Source organism: Neopsephotus bourkii, unplaced genomic scaffold (assembly GCF_033783945.1).
Source record: "Neopsephotus bourkii isolate Nb327-2 ecotype Australia unplaced genomic scaffold, CSIRO-AGI_Nbou_v1 NB_1542, whole genome shotgun sequence".
Taxonomy (NCBI): Eukaryota; Metazoa; Chordata; class Aves; order Psittaciformes; family Psittacidae; genus Neopsephotus; species Neopsephotus bourkii.
This window is the reverse complement of record NW_026902018.1, coordinates 4,348,252-4,370,424: the sequence shown is the minus strand read 5'-3', so window position 1 is coordinate 4,370,424 and position 22,173 is coordinate 4,348,252. Positions and strand designations below refer to the sequence as shown.

Below are 22,173 nucleotides of genomic sequence, written 5' to 3'. Positions count from 1 at the left end.
GCATCCCCTTCCCGGTGCAGATGTTTAGCTGAGGATACAGAGCTAGAAGGTACACTGGTGAAGAGGAAACATGGCAAAGGAACCACCCCAACCATTCCCAGCCTTTCCCCCACAGTGGAAAGCTTCCCCTTTGATTGTTCTGGTAGCAGTAGGAAACAAGCATTATTTGCAGCACTCTTCCTGAGACTCATGGAACCAAAGCAGCAGTACTGCAAAGCCTCTGTCACTAATATCCTCCTCATCCCTGGAGAAAGTGATCTTCCGTCTTTTCTGCAGCAAGGTAATGTTTTATTTAGGGAACTGCTAAATGATAAAAGTCTTGGGGACAGGATGCTGGAAAACAGAGAACAGGAACAACTACCAACTGATGGGGGAGGTTAACTGGCTTCTACATCACAGCAAAAGAGACATGAGTATGGCAGAGACAGAGAGTTTGTGGGCATCTGATCTTGGAAATACTGTGACTGGCACTTACATGAGGCAGAACGCCCAGGCAGCACTGTAAGGTCAGATTTTTTCACAGGCTTAGGACTACCTATGATTTTTATTGTTAGAACTCTGGCAGCACATCCTCCAGTAAAGTGAGGTAACTGCGCATCAGGGAGGAAAGGTGTAACCGGTGACAAGATCAGAGCACGATAGGAGTGGGTGTAGCTGAAAGTGTGAGGATTCTTTCCTAAACCACAAGGGACTATCATTTCAATGATGTATTTCTAGCCAAACCATATACCACAGTTTAACAAGCAACAGAACCCTCTAGGTTGTCACAGTGTGTGAAAATATTCTGCCATTTGTCATATTTCAATTTCATGTTAATCTTGAATCATCCTCACAGAAACTCCCTCATAACTCAAAGGAAAAACCTAGAATGAAGGTAGAAAGATGACTTTACCCAGGCACTGCTCGAAAGCAGTAGGGTTCATGCTGTGAGTTGTGGTAAAGCACATTGTTTATCTTTCACTAACATGGGAAGATGTTTAAAACAAAAGGGCAATGATTGGTACGAAACCAGTGAAGCTCTTGCTGGCTCTTGGGAAAGGTTAGGTCTCTATACTGAAACCTCTCTGGAATCACTGCAGTATTCCTAACACCACTCAGCATTCACACACAGTAGTCTTTTCTATGTTCAAAATCCTGTGCAGATCCGAGTTGATAAATCCTCAGAACTCTCTGGCAAAATGTGCCATTTTCAAGTGTTTGCTCATTTCAGAGACCAGAGAAGAAGCAGCACTATGTCAGAATAAAAGATCATGGCAGTGATTTTACTTGCCAGAATGATTCAGGGATACACACAGGAGGCTGTGAAGCATGCTCAGTTGTGGGGGTTCTTTAAGTGGCAAGAACACAGTAGCTAACTGGAAGCAGCTTTAACTCTTAATAAGCTGCCTCAGACCACAGCACGTGCTAGTCCTGGCCAGATAGAAGAATGTGGATTTATTATTTATATAACGGAAGTAAAGTAACTAGAATTCACAAGCATAAACAGGAAAACAGGGAAAAGCTTGTTTCTCAGAAGCTGTCACCATTGCACCATGTTGAAAAAAGCTCTCCATGAAAGAGGAAAAAACCACAACCTATGCTAAGAAAATGCTAAAAAAACCCAACAACAAAATAAAAAATAAACCCAAGCCAGATCAGAATTCAGATGTCCGCCATTTCCAGAACCAACCCAAAGACGCCTCATGCTCGGCAAACACAATTAAGGACTCAGCATCAGCAGCCAGGCCTGTCTTAACAAGTGAATTTTTACTGCTCTTCAAACTTTACTAAAGTGGATTAATTTGGCTTAGAACTGAATTAAATCCCACTGAAGATGATTGATCTGAAACAATGACCTTTCACTGTAGAACATGACATGAAAGACTTTGGGGATAAGACTAATGAAGTACAGAGATAAAACAAAATGCCTCTACCAACAGTTTCAAAAGCGGCCTCTTACTCTGGGTGCCCTACTTGAGTTGCTGTGTAAGTGCTTATTTCCTTTGAAAATGAGGCCCCAAGCAAGTTGAGCCAAGCATCCAGAACAGGAGACTGCCTGAAAATACTGGCCTTGAAGATGGATCTCCTAACCTTTGTCCTGAGCGGTTCTCAGATGTGCCCATTAGTTCTGTGATAGCCAGTGGAATCACCAAGGGGACTTAGAGCAGGGAAACTGTTTCTCATGCCATTAATCCTCTCTAGCGCTGCAGTGGATTAGTTCAGCCATTTCTACAACACACTTCTTACTACTGATAGGCTAGAACAGCTCAGTCTCTGACCTTGCCAGTCTTAGGGCTGTCTGTCAAAATGCCAAGAGGAAAGCCGCCTCTAGGCAGCAGTGCTGAAAAGTTCAGATGCCTGCCTATTGGGAAAGCGTCCTTCTCACCTCTGGGACAGCCAAGTAATAGAACTGCTGAAAGTGCTCCTAGATTTCCATCCCCTTTCTGTGATCAATTCACACATATAAGCGTTGTTCTTTGGACATTTTAAGATAAAAATGATTTTGATTTTTTTCTATGTAGGGCAAGCTCCTTCCTTTGATAGGCCATGCCATGTTGAGGAGGACATTGTCAATTCGACAACAGCAGGCAGAGCACATTCAGCTCAGGTCAGGTCAGCCACGTGCTCAGAGTGCTTCTAAATACAGCTTCAAGGAAGAGCAACATAAACACACCCAGAGCTTGCTACATATGGTAGGGCAGGGACACCAGAACATGATGGGGATGCAAATCACACCTAGGAAACAAGAACAAGGTAAGACACAAACTGAACAATTCAAATGCTAGCCCAATGTGAATACAATATAAACAACTCCGCTACACTGTCTTCATAGACTAACTCCACCCAGCAGCACAGGCAGAGAAGGCCAAATCCTAAGCATCACTGGCATTCAGCAGAGGTCCACTTGAACTCTTTCTCTGCTGCATGGCTATGCATCCCTGTCTGTTCCAACTCGTAGGTGGGCAAGCAACAGCCTACCTCTGAACTCCGCTCAGCTACCTGTAACTCACCATCACCTGTAGGCACAGCTCACAAATTCTTGTCCAGATGCCATTAGCGCTCAGAAGTGTTTTGTGCAGATTGGATATCCAGGTGGCATGAAGCAAAGATGCTAGCTGGCCAAAACATACTGTATTGCAACCACTTGACTTTACATCACTCAAAGAGATCTTGTGATAAAAATCACATTAACAGTTTGGGTTGGAAGGACCTTAAAGCTCATGCAGTTCCAAGCCCCTGTGTCCAGCCTGGCCTTGAGCACTGCCAGGGGTGGGACAGCCACAGCTTCTCTGGAAATGGCTGCCCTGGGTTTAATATTCTGGCTTTCACATATCAATCTTTGAATCACCTAACATACATTTCCAGAAAAGAAGTAAGTTATTTCATCTGGGAAATGACCTAGAAAATTCAGCTGTCCTCCAGAGAGCAGCTGTGCCAAATTCAGAAATTAAATTCATTAAGTGTAAAAGAAGCAGCTTTAATTCTGCTTTAGGTGCAAAGCCTTTTTCAGATTTAAGTTTGGGAAAGAAACTTTGTCAATCTAGCACTCCTGACTTCGGAGTTGTGGTAAATTCAGCCTCTTCAAAAGGTCAAAACAAGTATGGAAAAAAAAAAAAGAAATCACAAAGCCTTAGGACTTCGGGTACTGTTAAGACACACGGCAAGGGTCAGTCACTGCCAAAACCAAATACCTGGGTTCCCTAATGTGAGTTGTTTTCTGAGGAAATAATGTTTAATTTTGAAGGATGTCTACCTAAAATTTCCATGCATTTTGTGTTGCTCTCACCTTTATCTTCCTTATCAGGGAACAGCACTAAGTATTTGAAGGAAACTGAAAATACATCTCATTTTAAGAGAGATGTAATTCCTCTTTACTCCAATGCATCAGTCCTTAACAACAGGGCAATGTAATCCGCACGTATTGCATAGCAGTGACCAGCTGAATCACAGTAATCCGAGTGATACGTCACATCGTTAGGGGTGAAAAATTAAGTACCTTTTTTGTGGATCTCACACTAAAAATCTGTCAAGATCCAGCGTGAATTTTGCTGGGGGGCTGCTGCTTCTGCATGAAAGCTGCTTGACTTGGCGCAAGGCAGGGTCTGGTTCTCCTTGTACTACGGGCCGCAGGGAAGATGCAGCTCTGGCCCACCACGGTAAACGGGTGTCACACGGCGTAGCTGGGGCCGCGGTACCGGTCGGGAGCGGCGGGCAGAGCCCTGCCCCTCTCAGCCCCGCCGCTCCCTCAGGCGAGGCGCTCGCGGGCCCGCCCCCTCGCCTCACGCGGGCCGCCAACGGTCCCCTCTGAGGCGCCGCTCCCCCGCACCGCTGTTGCTATGGCTCGACGGCGGGCGGCAGCCAATCAGCGGGCGGCAGGATATATTTGTCGCTGTTGCTACCGCCGCGGCGGACCAATGGGGAGGAAGCAGGAAGGCGGAGCGAGGCCGCCATGGCGGCGAGCGCGGAGCGGTGGATGCGCAGCGGGGAGCGGCCCCCGCGGTCAGCCGGCCCCGCTGCTCCCCGTGCAGGAGGCTGGGTTCAGCCGAGGCCGCTCTGCTGAAGGAAACAGACGTAAACGTGTGCATAACAACCCTGCCTAGCACCGCGGTTCCTAACACAGCCCCTCCCGCAGCAAGAACACGGCACTGCCGGTGAGCCACCGCAGTAAAGCAAGTGTCAGGGCCTCAAAGCACGCAAGTGGAGCCCAGGCAGCCGGTGCTGGGGTTTTAATATATAATTAAAATACCGTGTGGGAATTACCACTTCACACCCTCGCCTTGAAAAATGCAGCCTGGAGAAGCAGTCATTCAAAACCTTTATTTGCTAACGTTATTACAACAGGTACTGGAAGCATCCGCTTTGTGTAGCTCAGGGCTGGAGTTTCAGTAAAGATCGCCCCTTTTCCACTACAGATTTAAAACCCAGCAGTAACACTTAGGGAAAACAGCCCAAAGACAGCCCAGTGACTTGCAGCATTAAACTGCATCAAGGGTCTGCTGTGCTGCTTCATGTCCTAACGCTCTCGCACACAATCCTGCTTTATAGCCTTCAAGAGAAAGGAAGGAAAACAGGGCTCCTGCTCCGTGAGCAGCGTGAGGTGAAGGAGTGTAACAGGTGCCTTGAGGCTGGGTTAAGTAAGGAAAGGAGCTGGGAAACAGGAACAGAGCAGCATACACTCCCCGGGAGAGCTGCAGTTGAACAGCTCACCCCCGCCAAGTAAGCAGCCTCCAGCCTACACAGCATTAGCCCCACACTTACTACAGTGTGTAGGAAACTTGAGCCTGCACAACTCATGCTGCATTGCAGGGCCCTTGTCTGAACACGATGGCCACTGCCTGGTGCCAGAGACCACCTGAGGGTCACAGAACAGCCCTGGCAATTTGTGTCCATCGGGATGTGGGGACTGACAATGGATCAGGAGTTCAGCAGCTCCTACCTCCTACATTTATCCTTCTTTCCTGGGCAATCTGAGATACAGGTTGCATTAAACACTGACAACACTGGTAGGCCCTCCCCCTACTGCAAGAACATTGACTTCAGCACTGATCTTCTGCCAGTCTGTGTTACCTGTGGCACTCTGGAGTACTGAACACTCCAGCAGTTACATCCAGCAGTACCAGAGATGCAAGGATGAGAAACAGCAGTATTTTACCAGCCCTAAGCTGATACTTTACTTTCCAGGCCTGAGAAAAAGTTACCCAATATCCACTGCCAGGCAGTAAAACTGAATTTTACTCTTTCTGAGTACAGGAGCTTCATTTACCTTCATCATGTAATGAACGACTCTGATCTGACCAGTGCTATGGGTAGAAATACTTAACTGCCACAGAACCAGTGACTTGATATTTTTTGCATCTGCAGGGCAGCTTTAGCCTGCTCTAGTCAAAACCTGCAGTCAACAATGCACCTTTTGTGTCTTCTATTCTTTGCAAAACTCTTAACCAAACTGTAACAAAACCAAACTTTGCAACCGTTACAACAGACCTTCATCATCTTTCTACCTCACTGTCTATTCATCTCCATGCCAAACCCCTCATTCATACCAAAAACAGTATGGGGAAAGGAACACCCAGGAAAGGATGGGGTGTTTCCTAGGGAAGTGCACACCACACTGAACATCTCTGCAGGAGGGTCACATTCGTCCACTGCCTGAGAATTCGAAGAGCAGCCACGCTGCCCAGAACGTGTCGTTGGTTACTGGGTTGCCAACCGGATCCTGCAAGACCTGAAAGACACAAAAAGGAATCAAAGCTTCACCAAGCGTGATTCTTAACGATGGTGATGCCATTGCTCAGGGTAGAAAAGCTGCTTCAGGCAGAAGAGAGGGAACATGAGTGGTGAGGGCTGCATACATGAAGCAACAAAGTCTCTGTTCCCCTCTGAGATCAGATAGAGTAATCCATCTGTACAGGAGATGGTTATAAAGACGACGAGCACAATCAGTGCACAAATCAACTCTCAGTAATGCAGGGAAGAGCAATTCCCTTCCATTTGCCCAAGACACTGGCTCCTATAAAAGCAAGTAACTGACAGAGAGTAAGACCAGGATGAAATAAGGGAGTGGTCACCTGAACAAGGGAGCTGTGTTCAGGGAGGGAAAGAAACAGATCCAAATTGCTTTTTTTGTTTTATTCTCATATTGGCTCTGATGGGATGCATCACCTATGAAACCAAATTGCAAGTCATGCGTGGACAAAAGGAAGAGTACATCTGCACCCCTGTGGTTCAGACATAGGAACCAAATACCTGCATATTCCTCCAACAAGCTCAGGGCAAGCTGATTTAGCAAGACACAGAGGGCCTGGGAAGTCTGTAGAATGCTGCAAAATCACTTACCCACTTAAGCCCTGCCTTTTCCTGCAGCACACATTAAAACACAGAAAAATTGCTTTTCTGAATTCCTCAAAAAGACCCAAAGATGTCCCCTTTCAACATCTGCAGGCATCACAGGGTGTTTTGCTCCCCAGCCCGTAATGCACTGAGTGTCATGTTTTTATACCATTGCAGAATCAGTGCAGGAATGCAAAGTAGCAAGATGAAAACTAGCTACAGAGACTGCATGCTCTGGAAATCTCAGAAAAGGCTCATTCATTATTAATACCCAAAGCTTTCCTACTCATCTGGCTCACATTATGGCTGGTAAAAAGGCCACTCTCCAAGATACAGATCTTTATATTGATGCTTTCAAAGGCTCGAAAGAGGTTCTGTTACTGCCCTCAGAGCTGCAGCCACTTCCTGTAATGAGGCCAGCAGATATTGGTCCCCTGCTTTTGAAAGTCCTTTTAAGCAGCTCACAATGCAAGAGAGACAGAAATGGATGCTAACAGACTGGGAGACCAACACTCATGAGGCCAAAAAATAGCTCAAGGTACAGTTTAGATAGGGCTTTCTTGGGTCCTATTTTAAAGACTTTTAATTGAGAGATGTGCTCTCATCCCCTTGAAGGCACCAGATTTCTAACTTCTATTCTCTGCTGCTTTAAAATCACCATGAGAAGGCATGCAGGCCGCATCCAGATCCTGGAAGTAATTTATCACATCCTATAATGTCCTGCTCCGTACACTGCTATCAGCCATCTCGGAACAGTGCAAAATCCCTTTTCCTCATCAACCACAGTCTTAGAAATGGAAATTACATGAAAGACTTTAAGAGGGCTGAGAGAGCAGAGTCAAATTCTGCAGAACCCTGCAGAGCAGAGGGCCTTCAAGCAGCTATCTTCCTATTGTCTTCTTTTCACAGAGCTAGCTTGAGCTCTCCATTGATCAAAACACAAACAGCACTTTGGATCTGTACAGGCTGCTTTAGCCATCATTTCAATGACACACTTAGTAAAATTAGCATCTGATAAGTAATTCAAGTGAAAAGACCAACAAAACCACCTCTCCTTCCAGCATCTGCTGGATACTACCCCAGGGAATGCCCATCCTGCTCTGGATTCCAAAAGGTATGCTTTGATCAAACACCTTTGATACTAAATATGATATTTCACATCTCCTTTGTGAGAGCTACAGCTAGATGGTGCATACAGGTCTAAGCAGCTTTTGCTGAACATTAGGTGTGTTCTCTCACCTGGCTTTGTCCCAAGGCTTGGCTTTCTTCCATGCAGGGTGCAGAAACAGGTGGACACTGAGGCTTGCCAAATACAGAGTGACAGTAACTACAAGAAAATACAATATACAAGTGCATTTGTATTTATGCCCAACTCAGCACCTACTGTAATGTTTTGCAGCAGGACAAGAGGGGCTGCTGGCAAGACCATTCAGTCAACAAAGGTCTATGAAACTGTCTGTAAAACTGCTCCATTTCTCAAAATTGTTACAGCCTGAAAATAGAGATTCTGCACTGGGAAGACTAGCCTGACCAGGAGCAGTACACAGGAATGGCCTTCTTTTGCCCCCAGAATGCCCCATAAACAAAGAGATGTCTACCAAAACATCTCTCTCCTGAAATGTAGTCTAAAAACACAGACCTTAAGAGTCAAAACAGGCAAACATTTAGCTTTAGACACAGCCACAACATTGCCTACGATTCTGCAATAGCTTTTCAAGGCTGCCAGTCTGGGGACATGGCTTCCCCATCCACACCTCCCCCGGCGGCATTGCCAACCTCCCAGAAGAGGTCACAGTCTGCAGGCACTGGGTCAAGTGGGAGACACTGGGTACTTGACAAAGGGATGTCCTCTCCCTTCATCACCAACTCAAAAGAATCTGTAATTCCAACACCAATGCACCCACCACTCCCAGGAATAGTCGAGGGTATAAAAGGCCATACAGGCCTAGACCAAAAGGTGCCAGCTAATAGAGCATAGGGAAAAAACAGAAGAAACAAGGTAAGTGTCACGTTGCCATCCCTTGGAATGCACCACAGGTTCCAGCAGGCAGTCTTGGGACTCCTCTGCTGGAGGCTGCATTTCGGCAATGCCATTTACTAATGACAAATGGACTCAACCCCTTGCCCACTCTTTACCCCCCCAAGAATGTCTGATCTCTTCACAGCCCACTTACATGCACAATGCCCTTAGCAACAAGTTCTGTGATTTAATTATGCAACATGCCCCAAAGTAGCCTCCTTTTATGCTTTTTGAACTTGCTGCCTGCCAGTGTCAGGGTGCTGGGTTATCCAGAGAGGAGAGCCTAACAGCAAGAGGATTCCTAGCACTCTGAGCTGGAATCCCAAAAATGCAGGCAGAAGCAGTCAGCTGCAATGAGCACCTCAGCAGTGATTTTCTAAATCAATATGCTGGCTCATAAATGCAGTCTGTCTTGCTCCATAGAGTTCAGTGTGCTTTTCTGTTTGAAATGGAGAGCATGAGAGAGTTATATTTTGCATGAATCATTAGCTGGACTACATTCCACCTGTCCCAACTCAAGGAGTGAAGAGGATACAACACCACTATCTGTAAAGGCAAGCATCTGTTTGATGTCCCACAGGGACTTCCAGTTCGCTTGCTGGATCAGACTCCCCTGTCAGGCAGCAGGAGCAGATGGAAACAGTCAGCTTCCAGCCTGGTTCCCCCTCACACTCCCACCTCACAGCCCTGTAGATCATAAGAGACTTGGATACAGCCCAAGTGTGTAGGACCAACAGTAAAAAGCCCATGAAAGAAATCATCAGGAATTGTTCTAATGAGCTTTCAGGCCAAGTCCTTTCCAGGTGAGCACCTTTGAAAATGAGACAGGCAGATTAAGGGTCCTTGTGCTGACTTGCAGCTCTATCCCTGCACTTAGGAAGCATGGACCCAGAAGTGTTGGCAAGGCAGTGAGAGCACAACACTGAGTCCACCCCCAGTGGGTGACCTTGGCTAAATAATTTACTTTTCTGTGCTTTACCCTTGCCTGTAAACGGGGGTAACTTTGCTGCCCTGTCTTTCCAGGATAGCAACACTCACTGGCCTTACAATTTAAGCTGTTGCCTCATGCATGAGTCCCCACATGAGTGATGCTCCTTACAACATTATTGCTAAAGAGGACTCTGGTGACACAATACTTCCTCTCTTATCAGTAACTCTGTTAGAGGCCTCTGCCTGATAACAAAGGTGATCCTTATTCACTGCCATTCACTGAGCCTTCATCTTACCTAAGACTACCCACATGAGGTCTCCTGGCTCTTTGGAGAGAAACTGTGAAAGAGCCTAAATGAAACTGCAGCCTAGGCACCACTCATTACCAAAGAGATCAATGTTCCTTAGCATTCATGGTGTTTGGGGGAGTTAAAGGCTTTCTGGTTCAAGCTGGACCAGCCCCCTAAACAGGGTTTATGAATAAGAGCTCAAATAACTATATCCTCCCCAGAAGGTGTCAATGAAGCAGCAAGTCCTGCCCCTGACAGGAATACGATAAAGGGTGTGTAGGTTCCTGGCACCACTGACATAACCCAACAAGGAGACATTCACCATAGATTTCTTCTGCTGGTGGAACAGATTTTAAAAATAAACATGAGCTCACTCTGGAGTCAGAACATGCAATTTTAAATCCAGCCCGAGCAGTGCCAGCAAACCTCACTGGTCCTTTGTGATCTGTAGCCTCTTGGAAACTGCAAATCCTAGAACACGTACTGAGGTGGGTTTACAATGCCCTGGCCTGGATTGTCAGTTCAGAGCGAGGAGCCTGACGTGAACATGAACACCAAGCCAACTGGGAAACAGAGGTCAAAGGCAGAAATTATTTCAGCAGGGAACTGGGAGGCAAAACCCCACTGATCTTTATCTCCAGTGAATCACTGCCTTCCCTGGCTGCTTGACAAAACCTCTTTGTGCCTCTGCTTCCTCATCTCTAAAGTGAATAAAGGGAATAAAACTGCTTCTACCTACCTCTCTGACGCATTACTGACAGCATCATGCTAGCACCAATGCTGGACAGTGTCAAGGCAGAAGGGTTATGAAATGGAGCTACTGCTCCTGCTGTGCCTTTCAGATCAGTAAACTAAAGGAACCTCGTCATGTCTGTTTGGCAGTGTTTATTTTTATGTAACATTATGGGGGTTGTGTAACATATGGAAGATGGCACGGATTGCTGCTGGTTTGCATTCTCTGAATTTATCTCAAGTCCCAGAGAAAACCTGCATTTATTAATAAAACATTTATTACAGGTGGAAAACAGAAAGACAGAATAGTGCCTGTCTTTCTGTCTTCCAGTTTGGAAAGCCTGCACTATGGAATAATCTGGTCATGAGGTTATGAAGCTACAAACACTATTTTAGGATTAAGTATGGGCCCTACCAACCCAGCCCACAGAATCAGCTCTCACTGAATCACTATAGCTTATTATTTTCTGCCAAAAAGAAAAACAGGCAAACAGCTTAGAAACTAAACTTGCTTTAAAGAGAGAGGTTCATTTATTTTCTGATCAGGCTGGTCTCAGATCTCCTTTGTGCCACCACCATAAGCCACATACACACTTACACAGCATTTCCCATTTCCAGTGCACAGGTAGAAATATCTGCAAAACATGATGGACACAAGGAGAGCCAAGCCCCTGAAATAAGATGTATCACCACACTCTTTCTACAACCCTCTTCAACAGGGGAATGAGGACAAGGCTAACCCCACAGCATCATTGTCACTCCTGCAAGTAAGAAGCCCTGTGCTTTCCATTCCCTTTACCTGTGGGGAAGAACAGACTCCAGGGTCCCTAGCTGTCCTTCTCTAAGGATGAAGCTTTCAACTGCTAAATCTGACTGCTGAATGATTCTTCCTGAACTGGCCTCAATACAGCCACCTTGAGGGACTCTGCTCAAGGGAGCTCTGATACCTGCTGAAATAAATGTTCACATTAAAGACAGTTACAGAAAACATGACCCCAACCTCTGACCCATCTAATCCTCCTCTCCTTGCTCTACATTCACAAGGGCTGGGTGAATGGCAGTCACAGCGGTTTTTGTTCTGCAGACCTACAACAAAAGCAGGTGGACATCACTTCCATATCCTGCCAAGGCTATTGTTAAAAACAGAAGAAAAGAGATGGTGGGAATGCTGAACAAGACCAGACAGGAAGGAAATGGAGAGGGAGAGAGAAAGAATAAGAGGAAGGAGAAGGGAAAGTGAGAATGCGTTGCTGAAGATGTGCACTGTGTCACAGTTAAGAAGTTCCCAGTCTCTGTTCAGGCAATCTCTTGAGAAAAACCCAGAAGCTTGCAAACTGACAAGGTGAGCAAACAACTGAAGGGACTCTTGCAGTGGAAATGCTAAAAGGAATCCAGCTTGCTGGAAAAATACTATCTTATGGAAACAGTTACAATTTAGGCAAACGAGTAGGTAAGAATGTCTGTTTCAACACCTTAAATCAATAGGTTTTCTCACAAATACTATGGGAGCAGAACTGCAGAGCTCAAGTAAGCCCTGCTCCCATTTGCCATGACATTGGAAAGCCACATAAGTGAGCAAGAGTGCTTACAGCAAAGGGAAGAGAAGATTGAAAACTCAAGGTCAGTGATCTGGGTGCAGTTTTACTAACCTTCTATACTTGGAGTCCACATAGAGCCAGAGACTCCTCTGGTGCTGCAAGGGGCCTGCCACATGGCCAGCCGTTCATCTGGGAAGGTAAGGGACCCACAGGGGCACAGGACAAAGTTACCCAGCTGGGGGTTGGCATCAGCACTGCTTGCTGCTTCTCTGGCTTGCAGGACAGCAGGGTTAAAGCAGGTGGCTGGTTCCAGCATAGCCTCGGGGCAAAATGATACAGGTTGTTCAGTGCTGTGGGTGGTCAAGAAAGCCGTGTTGGTCCTCACTTCATACAGCTCACTGCTTGGCATAAAGCTGTAATGGTGGAGAAAATAAATCAGCCAAACATATTGCTTTGCAAAGAGGGGCACCCACCAGCTAAACCTTTGAATCCTGCCCTTGATAGCTGGGAAGTCAACTGCTAGATGCTCTGACTGCCTGATGCTGGGCATGGACCATTCCCCATATATGGAGTCAAGACTCTTAAGTTATGTCTCTTGGGAACTGACTTGAAAGTCAGTCCCATTAACAGCTTTAAAGGTTGCTTCATCTCTGAACTATCACTGTAAAGACTTTTTCATACATCACCTGGATTCCAGCATCTTTAAATATGTTCCCTCAGGAGGCTTATCCAGATCTGCAGCTGACTGGTCCCATCCTGGGTCAAAGGGCATGAGAGTTCTCCCCATTTGCTCAGAGCTGATGCCTAGATAAGATCCATCTGAAAGGTGCAGGTCAGGCAGGTGAAGGAACACTAATAGTTACTCCAGAAAGCAATGAAACAAGTCTGATTTGCCAAATGCAGCAAGACCCTCTTACACTCCCTGACTGATATTTGGTCAAGATTCTGTGAAGGGGCATGGCAATACTGGGTTTTACTGGACTACATCCCTGATCCCAGGATCTGAGCGCTAAAACCTACTGCCTTGCAGGTATTTGCTTTCTGTGCCCCTTCTGAGGTGGGCACCTCTGTTAGCCTGTCCTTGCACAGGCCTTATCAATGTTTGCTTCTTCTGTGAGTGACAGCCTCTAGACAAACAATGAGGCACTCCACTGAAGAAGATCTCTTCCATGTCCACTTGATCCATCAGCATATAGATGCTGTTCTGGAAAAGGAATACCCTTCCTTTCCTGAGGGAATTTAAAATAGGTTTTCAGCTTTCTGGATCACATCCTAAGCCCATTAGCAAGAAACAAACCTGCATTCTGCGGAGCATAGAATCCTCTGTCCTGCTGCTGCACTGTGGGATAAGCCAGAGCCCTCTCAGCACATGAGCTGTTTTGCTTTTCCATCCGAGAGAGGCTGGATTTTTTACGCCGTCGGTAATTTGCAAACCAGTTGTAGACCTGAGTTGGCTGCAGGTTCATGTCCCGAGCCAGTCCCTCCTGCAAACCCATGTGCAGGGAGAGAGCAATGGAGAAAGAATAAACCACATCCAAATAATCAGCCTTTGTTGTGTTTTTTTTCCAGTTCCAAAAGCAACAGAGCAAAAGAGCCTTCAAACCCAGAGACATTTGATCACTAAGGCTCTGACAAGTGGACCCCATTGAGGAGACTGATTTGTAAACTCAAGAGTTGTTGGAATACGCACATTCCCCCCTGCTCCCCTACTCAATTTGTCTGCTAAAAAATAACCAACACAACCAAAACAACCCCATCTACTGCCATTTTATACTGCTATATTTGAATGGAAAACCTGACCAAAGCATGCTCTTCTCGCAGAATGACAGCTTCGCATCACTACCATGACACTAGTAGGATGAACACTAATGTGTTTACCACATTACAGAGTTTTCACAAACTGTAAGCAGCATAAACATCTGTATCACATTCACAGAAAAATGTCTGCTGTATTAAACTGCTAAAGAATGAGATCACGTAAGTGAAGAATGTATTGGGAAATTTATGCATAAGTGATCATTGTATCCTGACCTTTTAGGACTTAACTGTGCAGCTTCATTATGCTCCCAAACCAGATTGTGGGGGGCTTTTTTAATGAACATTTGGAAGTTGTTGCTGCTTTGTGAACAGGGTAAGAAATAAACCAACTCCACACTGCAGAGCTGTTCACCAAGCCATCCTGCCTTATGTGAGAAGGCTGCTGGAAAACCTGAGCACCACAGAGACAGACTTGACAGTCTGAAGCCTTCACCCTGTGAGGTAGTAATCAACAAGGATTACTGAATTAATTCACATGTCACTTCCATTACAGATTTATCCTTGTTCAAATAAGGAAGACAGATGCAGACATGAACACAACCTATCACGTTTTCAAATTCTGTGAATTTAATGTGATAAGGCAGTATAAAATATATTCTGGTAAGCAAAAAGCAATTTAATACAGGCTATAACTCACTCAAGTCAGAACTATTTATCACTCTAATACAGCCTTTCTGAGTGATGGCTGTTTTGCTGCCTATGCTGAACCACTACCAAATTAGAACTGTTAGAACCTCAGTGAGGAACTTTGTATCTCCTGATCTTTTTGTCCAAAGCAAGTGAGATTACTTAGCATGAACCCGATGATTCTTTTAAGGAACCTTCAGGAAAAGATCAAGTCTGGGGAACCCCAGCCCCACTGGGGCTTTAGAAAACAGAGATTTCGAATGAAATCAGTTCTAGACCCCTGGATCACAGAGTTCTGCTTCTCTGTGACAAGGAGAATTGGTTAGAAGTAGCATATCCCTACCCGCTGTTTCTTGTTTGGATTTGTTGTCACCTCTGCAGCAAACCTGTGCAGTTGCTGGCGCACTTCATCTGAATGGTTTCGATTCTTCAAACCTTCAGGACAAAGGGAAATAGGTGGAGGATTCCTGTACACAGGAGAAAACAGGATTAAAAACTAACCCCGAAAGTCTCATTCACATTGCCACAAGTGGTCAAAAAGTCAAGAACCACCTTGCTCTGAGAAGCAGCATCCAGAGGTGCAAAACCAGCCTCTGCATCTCTACCCCCTGCATCTCTCAGATACAGCAAAGAAAACTAAATCCATTCCCCCACACCATGGTACCTCTTCCTGCAACGGAACTTCTGCAGTGGTGTCAGAAAATCTGTGTGGTGTTGCTCCATCACCCTCCGGTAGTGAATCTCATGCCAAAGTTGCACCAGCTTCTCCTTCTGTTCTGCCTTGCTATACTAAAACCAAAACAGCATGTAAGCAAACTCTCTCCAGGTAGTCAGCCAGGCCTCCTGTAAAGGAGAAAACCCTCAATAGCCAGAAATTTACTCAGAGATTCCTACTAGCCTGACAAAGCTGGTAGCTTTATCCAAGTGTATGGATCCCTGTATTTCCTCTAATGTACAGGAGTTGCCTAATTCCCTCTTTTTCCCTGGTGAAAAGGGCTACATTACTAGATCTAGAGGCCAAAATTCCTCCCCTTGAGTGGTACCAGCCAGCCTTATCTTCCCATCCTGGAAGCCCTCTAGACCTGGCTTCCCCAAGGCTTTTACATCCTGAGCCCTGAATTTGTGAAAAACTCGAAGAACCATCCCATTAGAGAACAAAAATCCTGCTTTCACAAACTACAGCCAACCCCATAGTCACCCAGTTACATTCTGCCCCTTGGCTGATTAACAGTAACTGCCTGTAGCAGTCTTTATCCTGCATTTCAGGTCAACCAATGCACACCTATCACCACCTGCTGCTGAATGCCAGCTGGAAACACTCCATGTCCTGCAGTTTGGATACTTCTGCACTAACAGCTCTAACTGCTGTTCTTCTAATATTGCTTTTGCCTGCATGAAGAAACAAAGAACACATCCCTACCTCCAGCAGTCTGCAGGCTGTGTCATGCTGCCCTTTCTGGATATGAACAAACACACAAGCTTGGACAACATGGATGTTAGTGAGAAAATACATCTTGTGCTTGCATCCCATCATGGTCCCAACCAGCTTCTCCAGACTGGGAAATGAGCTCTGGAGATCCTGGCAAAGCTGTCCTGCTAGATCCAGCAGCTTGGCAGGTGGGGGATCCTTGTTTTTATTCCTGTTTAACATGGCCATGAACCGCTTCATCCTTATGTCCTGTTGAAAGATTTTTCTATGCAATGCACAAAGTTGTGAGTTGTGGTTAGATAAAAACTATTATCTCCTATTTTTAGCTTCCATGGTATGCTTGGGGTTTTTGGTGTTTGGTTGTTTTTGGGTTTTTTTTAATAAAGGGAAGAAATTCACTGTGCTGTTAAAAGCAGTCTGAGGATCTCAGAACACTCACAACTAGGCCTACAGCAGCCTGAAAGGCTAAAGCCACCCCAGGCCTGTGGCTGGGAAAACTGAGCTCAGAAAGACACATCAAACTCACCCCAAAACTCGGTGGCTGAAGGGGGAACTGCACACGGGGGTGGGCCCAGCCGTTCCCGCTTGAGCCCCTGAGTGGCTGGGAGCACCGGAGGTGCTGCAGAAGCGCCAGCATTGCCCAGGCCACTCAGAGCCCAAACCTCCATACCCAGCTCACCACGGGAACAGGTTAAAAACTACCAAAGTCTAGAGACACTCGAGTGAAATTAATGAGCTTTCTCCTCCGAAACGGCACAGGACAGGGGCAGGCGGCACTTACAGCAAGGCCTGACTCCAATGGGTGCCGGAGCTCGTGTTCGCCCCGGGGAAAGGATGCCCGTGCCCGCCGGGTCCCCTCCCAACCCCTGAACCGCTCCAGCCCCGCCGGACAAAGGGAGGAAAAGCTGGTAGATACCTGCGAGGTTGAGGACCGGGCTCACCCCGGCAGCCCCGTCCCGTTCTGGCTCTTCCCGAGGCAGCGGCCGCGCCAGAGCCCTCCTGGTCCTGGTCCCTGTCCCGTCGGTGCCCGGAGGAGAACGGCGGGGCTCGGGTGGGCCTCCCCCTGCCTCCCTCCCTCCTTCCGCCCCGCGGGATCCAGCCCAGCCCAGCCCAGCCCCGCCTGGCCCCCACCTTAGGTGCCGCTGCCCAGCAGGGGGTGCGGAGCTGCTCCCGCCCCGTCCGGCCGCTCCACCACGCTGCTGCGGCCACCTGCACCGCAGAACCCAGCGGAGAGGGCAGCAAAGGGAGGGGGTTTGTAGGAGAGACTACGTGCTAAGATGCTAACGGGGCTCAGACACGCACCGCTACCCACCTTCTCCAGGAGGGTACTGCCTAACAGCACATCAGTCACCCAGCCTCAATGTAGGGGATAAAACTGAAGCAGCTACGATTTTTCCTTCAATCAGGTCCAAACACCGCTGTATGCCCGCCCTCTGCTGCCCTCAGCGTACCGAGGCCAGGTAACAACACTGAGGGTCTCAGAGCGAGTCAAAAGCCCCAGTGCACAGCGCTACCAGGGGCGGATGTGAACCCACCCTTAACCCACACTTGAGCAACCAGCTCATCCCAAGTCCATGTGCCATACCTGACCTTGCTCTGCAAAGACAAAGGCTACACACTGGAGTGGAGGCATCTTCCTTTTGCTACATGCAGATGCATCCTAAAAGTCTGCTCAGAATCCTTTCTGTTACCCCCATCAGCAGCATCTTGTGTTCAATTGTCCTTGATTTCTCCTTACACTTGGAAGCTGGCCTTGCATGACAGTAACTGCCTTCTTGCTCCTGCTGCATGACACTGTTCGAGATACACAGCTGAAGGCAGAAAGTCCTAGATACTGCTGAACTTTGAGCATTCCATTACCACACTAGACATAAGCAGCAGTATTTCCTTTTGGCAATTATTCTCCTTTCCTCCCTGATTTGGTGCTGCTGTCTGCAGTTAAAACAAAACATCATGTTACTTGATTTTCTGCATTTTTACTTATTTACACGTATGAAACTTAACAAGTGTCTCTCACATTTTATCTTACATATTCACACAATCAGGTACACCTCAAAAGGGAAAGAGGCAGGCTGCTGCCAGGCACATCAGATACCAATCACTTCCAACGACGGTAAGCTACTACCATCACACTGGGCTGAATCTGAGCACCCTTGAAAACCATTTGCACTCTCTTTACCTCTGCTCTAATACAAATTTTGGCAATCAAGGACTGCAGCTACTTGAAACCAAGCTGAGGTCAGGTGACAGATACTGGCAAGCCAACAGCTCAGATTCTTTTTCCAAGGGCTTAATCAAGTTCTGTTGAATATCAACAGCAATATTGATCAGGTCCACTTCGAGCCTCAAGATGAATCTAACAGAGGCTCTTTTCCAGTCATCCTTCACCTTTACTTCCTTGCCACAAGGTAAAACTTCTAGCTGTCTCCCTAAGAGATACACCCCTATTTCACGGAGCGCTCGCATGCATCTTATCCAGACAATCAGTCCAGAACAGAACAAGCCGGCTGTCTTTGTTCCAGCAGAAGTCTGTGAAGTCTTTCAGCAACCGGTCAGCAAACTTCTCATCCCCAGTGGCACTGGAGCGCCACGTTTTCGTCAGCATGGTGTTGTAGGCCCAGTTGTAGCCAATGCGCTCCTCACAAAACATGTTCTGGTTGGTGGAGCTCGTGGAGTTGCGCCGGCGACGCTGCTGCCCGCAAGAAAACTTCCGCTTGGAATATGGGAGCTGCAAAAACACTGTCCCTGGGGGAAACAGACAGGACGTTACTCTTCAGCCAAACTAAGGCCCTGCACCTTGTAGCTGACTCATTAAATTCTGGAAAAGAAACTGAACTGAGCGTTGTTTAATTGCCTCTTAGGAAGAGAAAATGGGATACACTTCTCCTCCTTTGCTTTTATGTGCTATGTCTTCCTGCAATTTACAACACAGAGAGTCTTGCCTTCCTCGTGGTAGACAGGAATGAAGCAAAGATGCAGGCTCCAATCCATTTTCTAACTTTACATCAATTTCCATGTCTCCTGTAATTTTCCAAAAGGTCTCTTCCCATCATTGTTTTCATGCATCAGCAACCCCTCTGAAAACACTGTTGTTTTACTGTAATATGCCATGCATGGAGCTTAGTTAGAAGTGCTGATAGATCAACGTTTATGAAGAACAATAATGAAAGCAAATGCTTTCTCTGTCTTCCCCCCAGTATACATTAGTAGAGATGCATCTACAACTGACCTTAAGCATGAGAACAGAGCACTGACCTGTCCCAACACCTTTCCCTCCTTCCAGCTTCTAGATACCCATTTATTTACACTGCACTTGGAACAAGTTTTGCCTTTTTTATTTTTCCATCTCCTGGAAAGAAATGTTTCAGAGACACTATAAAGCAAGACTTCAAACCAACGCCATTGATGAGCAGCAACACCTTGCCCTTTCCACATCACCTCTCTGGTTTGATTTGGCTGATACACCTACTTGTCATGTGACCAGGGACATAATGAGGACCAAATCACTAGCATGAAACACAAACAGCATGTAAAATAGTTCTTCTGTTTATAGCAGCCTCCTCCTTACCCCAGCAACTGCCAAACATTGCTCACCTGTGACATGGATATACTGGGGCTTGTTCTCAGCTGGGAAGTTGAATGCAGAGGCCGAGTATTTATCTTGCACAAATCCAAATCTGGAGAACAAACACCAGGAGAATGAAAAAAATATTTTAAACACACACACACACACACACACACATATATATATATGTGTGTAAAAGAGTCACTCCAGCTAGGATTCCTTCAGCCCAAGGTAGGGTCAACCTTCCCTGTCACAAAGGCCCCCTTATGGCCTGAAGGCAAGGGGAAAAGGGATGAAGAGAGCTGGGCTTCTCCAAATCCCCTCCACCCTGCCAGGCACTGTGTGAAAGCCTGTAACTGCACACTGATCCCTGTTCTAACTCCTGCCGGAAGCAAGAGCACCAGTAGCTCAGTCTGGGAGGGCACTGAGCAGTCTCTGACGAAACAGGGCAGCTGCACACAGATGAGGGAACAGTGACAGCCAAGACTGACATTCCTTGGGCATGTTTCAAGCTGTAACATCATTTTCTTTCGTGCCAAGCAATATTCCACGCAGAACTTCAAGCAGCTCACCTGATCGTTCTTTGCTGTTTGTAGAATACCTGCTCCTCTCCTGCTTTCTAAGCTAATGAAAGCTTATTTCCAAGCTAAAGTCCATTACAAAAGGCAGTTTCTCTGCCATAAAAAAGACCTTGGCAGCAATACCATGATACAAACTAGCAGCTCAAGCACACAAAGGGGGCTAAGCTCCTGCTCATGCTGCATGACAGTTCTAGATCTTCAACTGGAGGCTGGAAGTTCGGGATACTGCTGAACTTTGAGCATTCATTACCACACTAGACATAAGCAGCAGTATTTCCTTTCAGCAACTGTTCTCCTTCTAAGTTTCCAATAATTCCTTCTTAAACCAGGCAAAACCTCCTGGTATCCAGTTCACATCCCAGTCTCCTGCCTATTGTCAATCATTGGTTGTCATCCAGATCAAGACTGGTTAAGTACACATGAAGCAAATAACTATCCCTTCTCAGAAAGGAATCTATTTACAGACTGTCTGCTTCTAACTTAAAATAACAGGGCACCTTCCAAAGGCCGTGCCCTCCCTAGGAGGAGAGTATGGTTTACTAATGAGTGACAGGCTGAAACACTATCTACCTGCCCCTTGCACCCACAGAGCCACCTCCAGGCATTCTAGTTATATTTTTGTCTAATAATCTGCAAGCAGACTTCAGAGAGGCAGACAGCACAGAACCCACACGACTCAGGAGTGACTGTTCAGCAGAGATCTTCCCCTGCATCATCCAGGGAGACAGGAACCTTTCAGTCACTCTGCTCTCTACATACCTGTGTGCTATTGCTTCCTGAAGGAGGTGCATACGGTCCCAGTATGTTTCTGGTTCAAAGCCTAAAACAAACAAAAGGTCACAATTGCCCAGTAAAGCTGCTTTATTTCCTTCAAGACCGCAGTTTTCCTCAGAAAACCTGTGTTTTCTAATCATTTCTTTTAGTCACTTATTTTCCTGTCAGCTGTCCCTTGAATACCATCCTATTAGAGACGTGTCTTGTACACTACAGTAGCAGATTCATGCCTGAATTTAGCTTTTCATTTAGCTCCTGACACGGAGAGGAACATAATGGGGTGTGTGGGAGGGATCAAGGAAGGGGAGCAGGCTGCTGTGTGTCACCACAAAGTGCTCTGAAAATAATAGTTCAAAGGCAGTGGGGTTATGGTGACCTCACAGCACATGGATCTGTCACTGACTGGTTTACATTGACAGGACACCTGTAACCCTGGACACTGGGTTAATGAAAATGAACTATCATCTTTACTGTTTTAAAACAGAGCCTTTTCCTAACTGTCCCTTCTCACAATGCACTTCTGCCCCCATCTGCGTAGGGACAGAGCTTTCTGATCTTTGAGCTTCCACCTGACCAGAACAGCATCACTCAAAAGGGGCAAAGTCACATTGCAGAAAAAGAGATTGCAGTTCCTAGCTGTTAATCTCATGTGCAAACACCCTTACCACGAATGTAACCATGGCAACAACAACAAAAAACCCAGGAGGATGGAAGTTGTGAAAGCCTAATCTCACTGACAGGAGAACAAACAAATGCTGGGTACAATTGCAGAGCAGCTGTGGGCAGGGTCTACCAGCAAAACAGACTCTTTCAATGTGACATCCTGTCAAACAGAACAACTGCTTGGTTGATTATCATTACTCTATAATGATATGCAACATTATGGCAACAAAGATCACTGGAGAGACAACCTTTCCTGTGCTTTGGTACTTCTTGCTGCCAACTTCATACACTGTTGCATGCTGATGAGCCTGTCACTACAGCTTCCCCCAAGCACCACCTTTCTGAGGCTGGCTGCTGAAATGTAAAAACAGGCCCTTCACCCAGCTAATGCATGTC

General features: G+C 46.5%; 2 protein-coding genes across 18 annotated transcripts in view; both read right to left on the bottom strand.

The window, feature by feature from the left end:
* Positions 1-5,385: 5,385 nt before the first annotated feature.
* ANHX (anomalous homeobox) lies at positions 5,386-16,539 on the bottom strand. The gene is made up of 8 exons (XM_061370668.1): positions 16,186-16,539; positions 15,430-15,554; positions 15,109-15,232; positions 13,618-13,804; positions 13,007-13,139; positions 12,432-12,733; positions 8,050-8,137; positions 5,386-6,205 (listed from the first exon to the last, which is right to left on the bottom strand). The coding sequence occupies exons 1-8, from the start codon at positions 16,432-16,434 to the stop codon at positions 6,175-6,177; spliced, it is 1,239 nt and encodes a 412-aa protein (XP_061226652.1). The 5' UTR covers positions 16,435-16,539; the 3' UTR covers positions 5,386-6,174.
* A 1,615-nt stretch (positions 16,540-18,154) lies between these two features.
* Positions 18,155-22,173, bottom strand: part of DEPDC5 (DEP domain containing 5, GATOR1 subcomplex subunit) — a 47,516-nt gene continuing 43,497 nt past the window's right edge. For all 17 annotated transcript variants that reach the window (XM_061370658.1, XM_061370648.1, XM_061370661.1 and 14 more), the window contains 3 exons: positions 21,100-21,160; positions 19,789-19,871; positions 18,155-18,939 (listed from right to left, as the gene is read on the bottom strand). In XM_061370658.1, the coding sequence (XP_061226642.1) occupies positions 18,644-18,939; positions 19,789-19,871; positions 21,100-21,160 (440 nt within the window). In that variant the 3' untranslated portion in view covers positions 18,155-18,643. The remainder of the gene's footprint in view (positions 18,940-19,788; positions 19,872-21,099; positions 21,161-22,173) is intronic.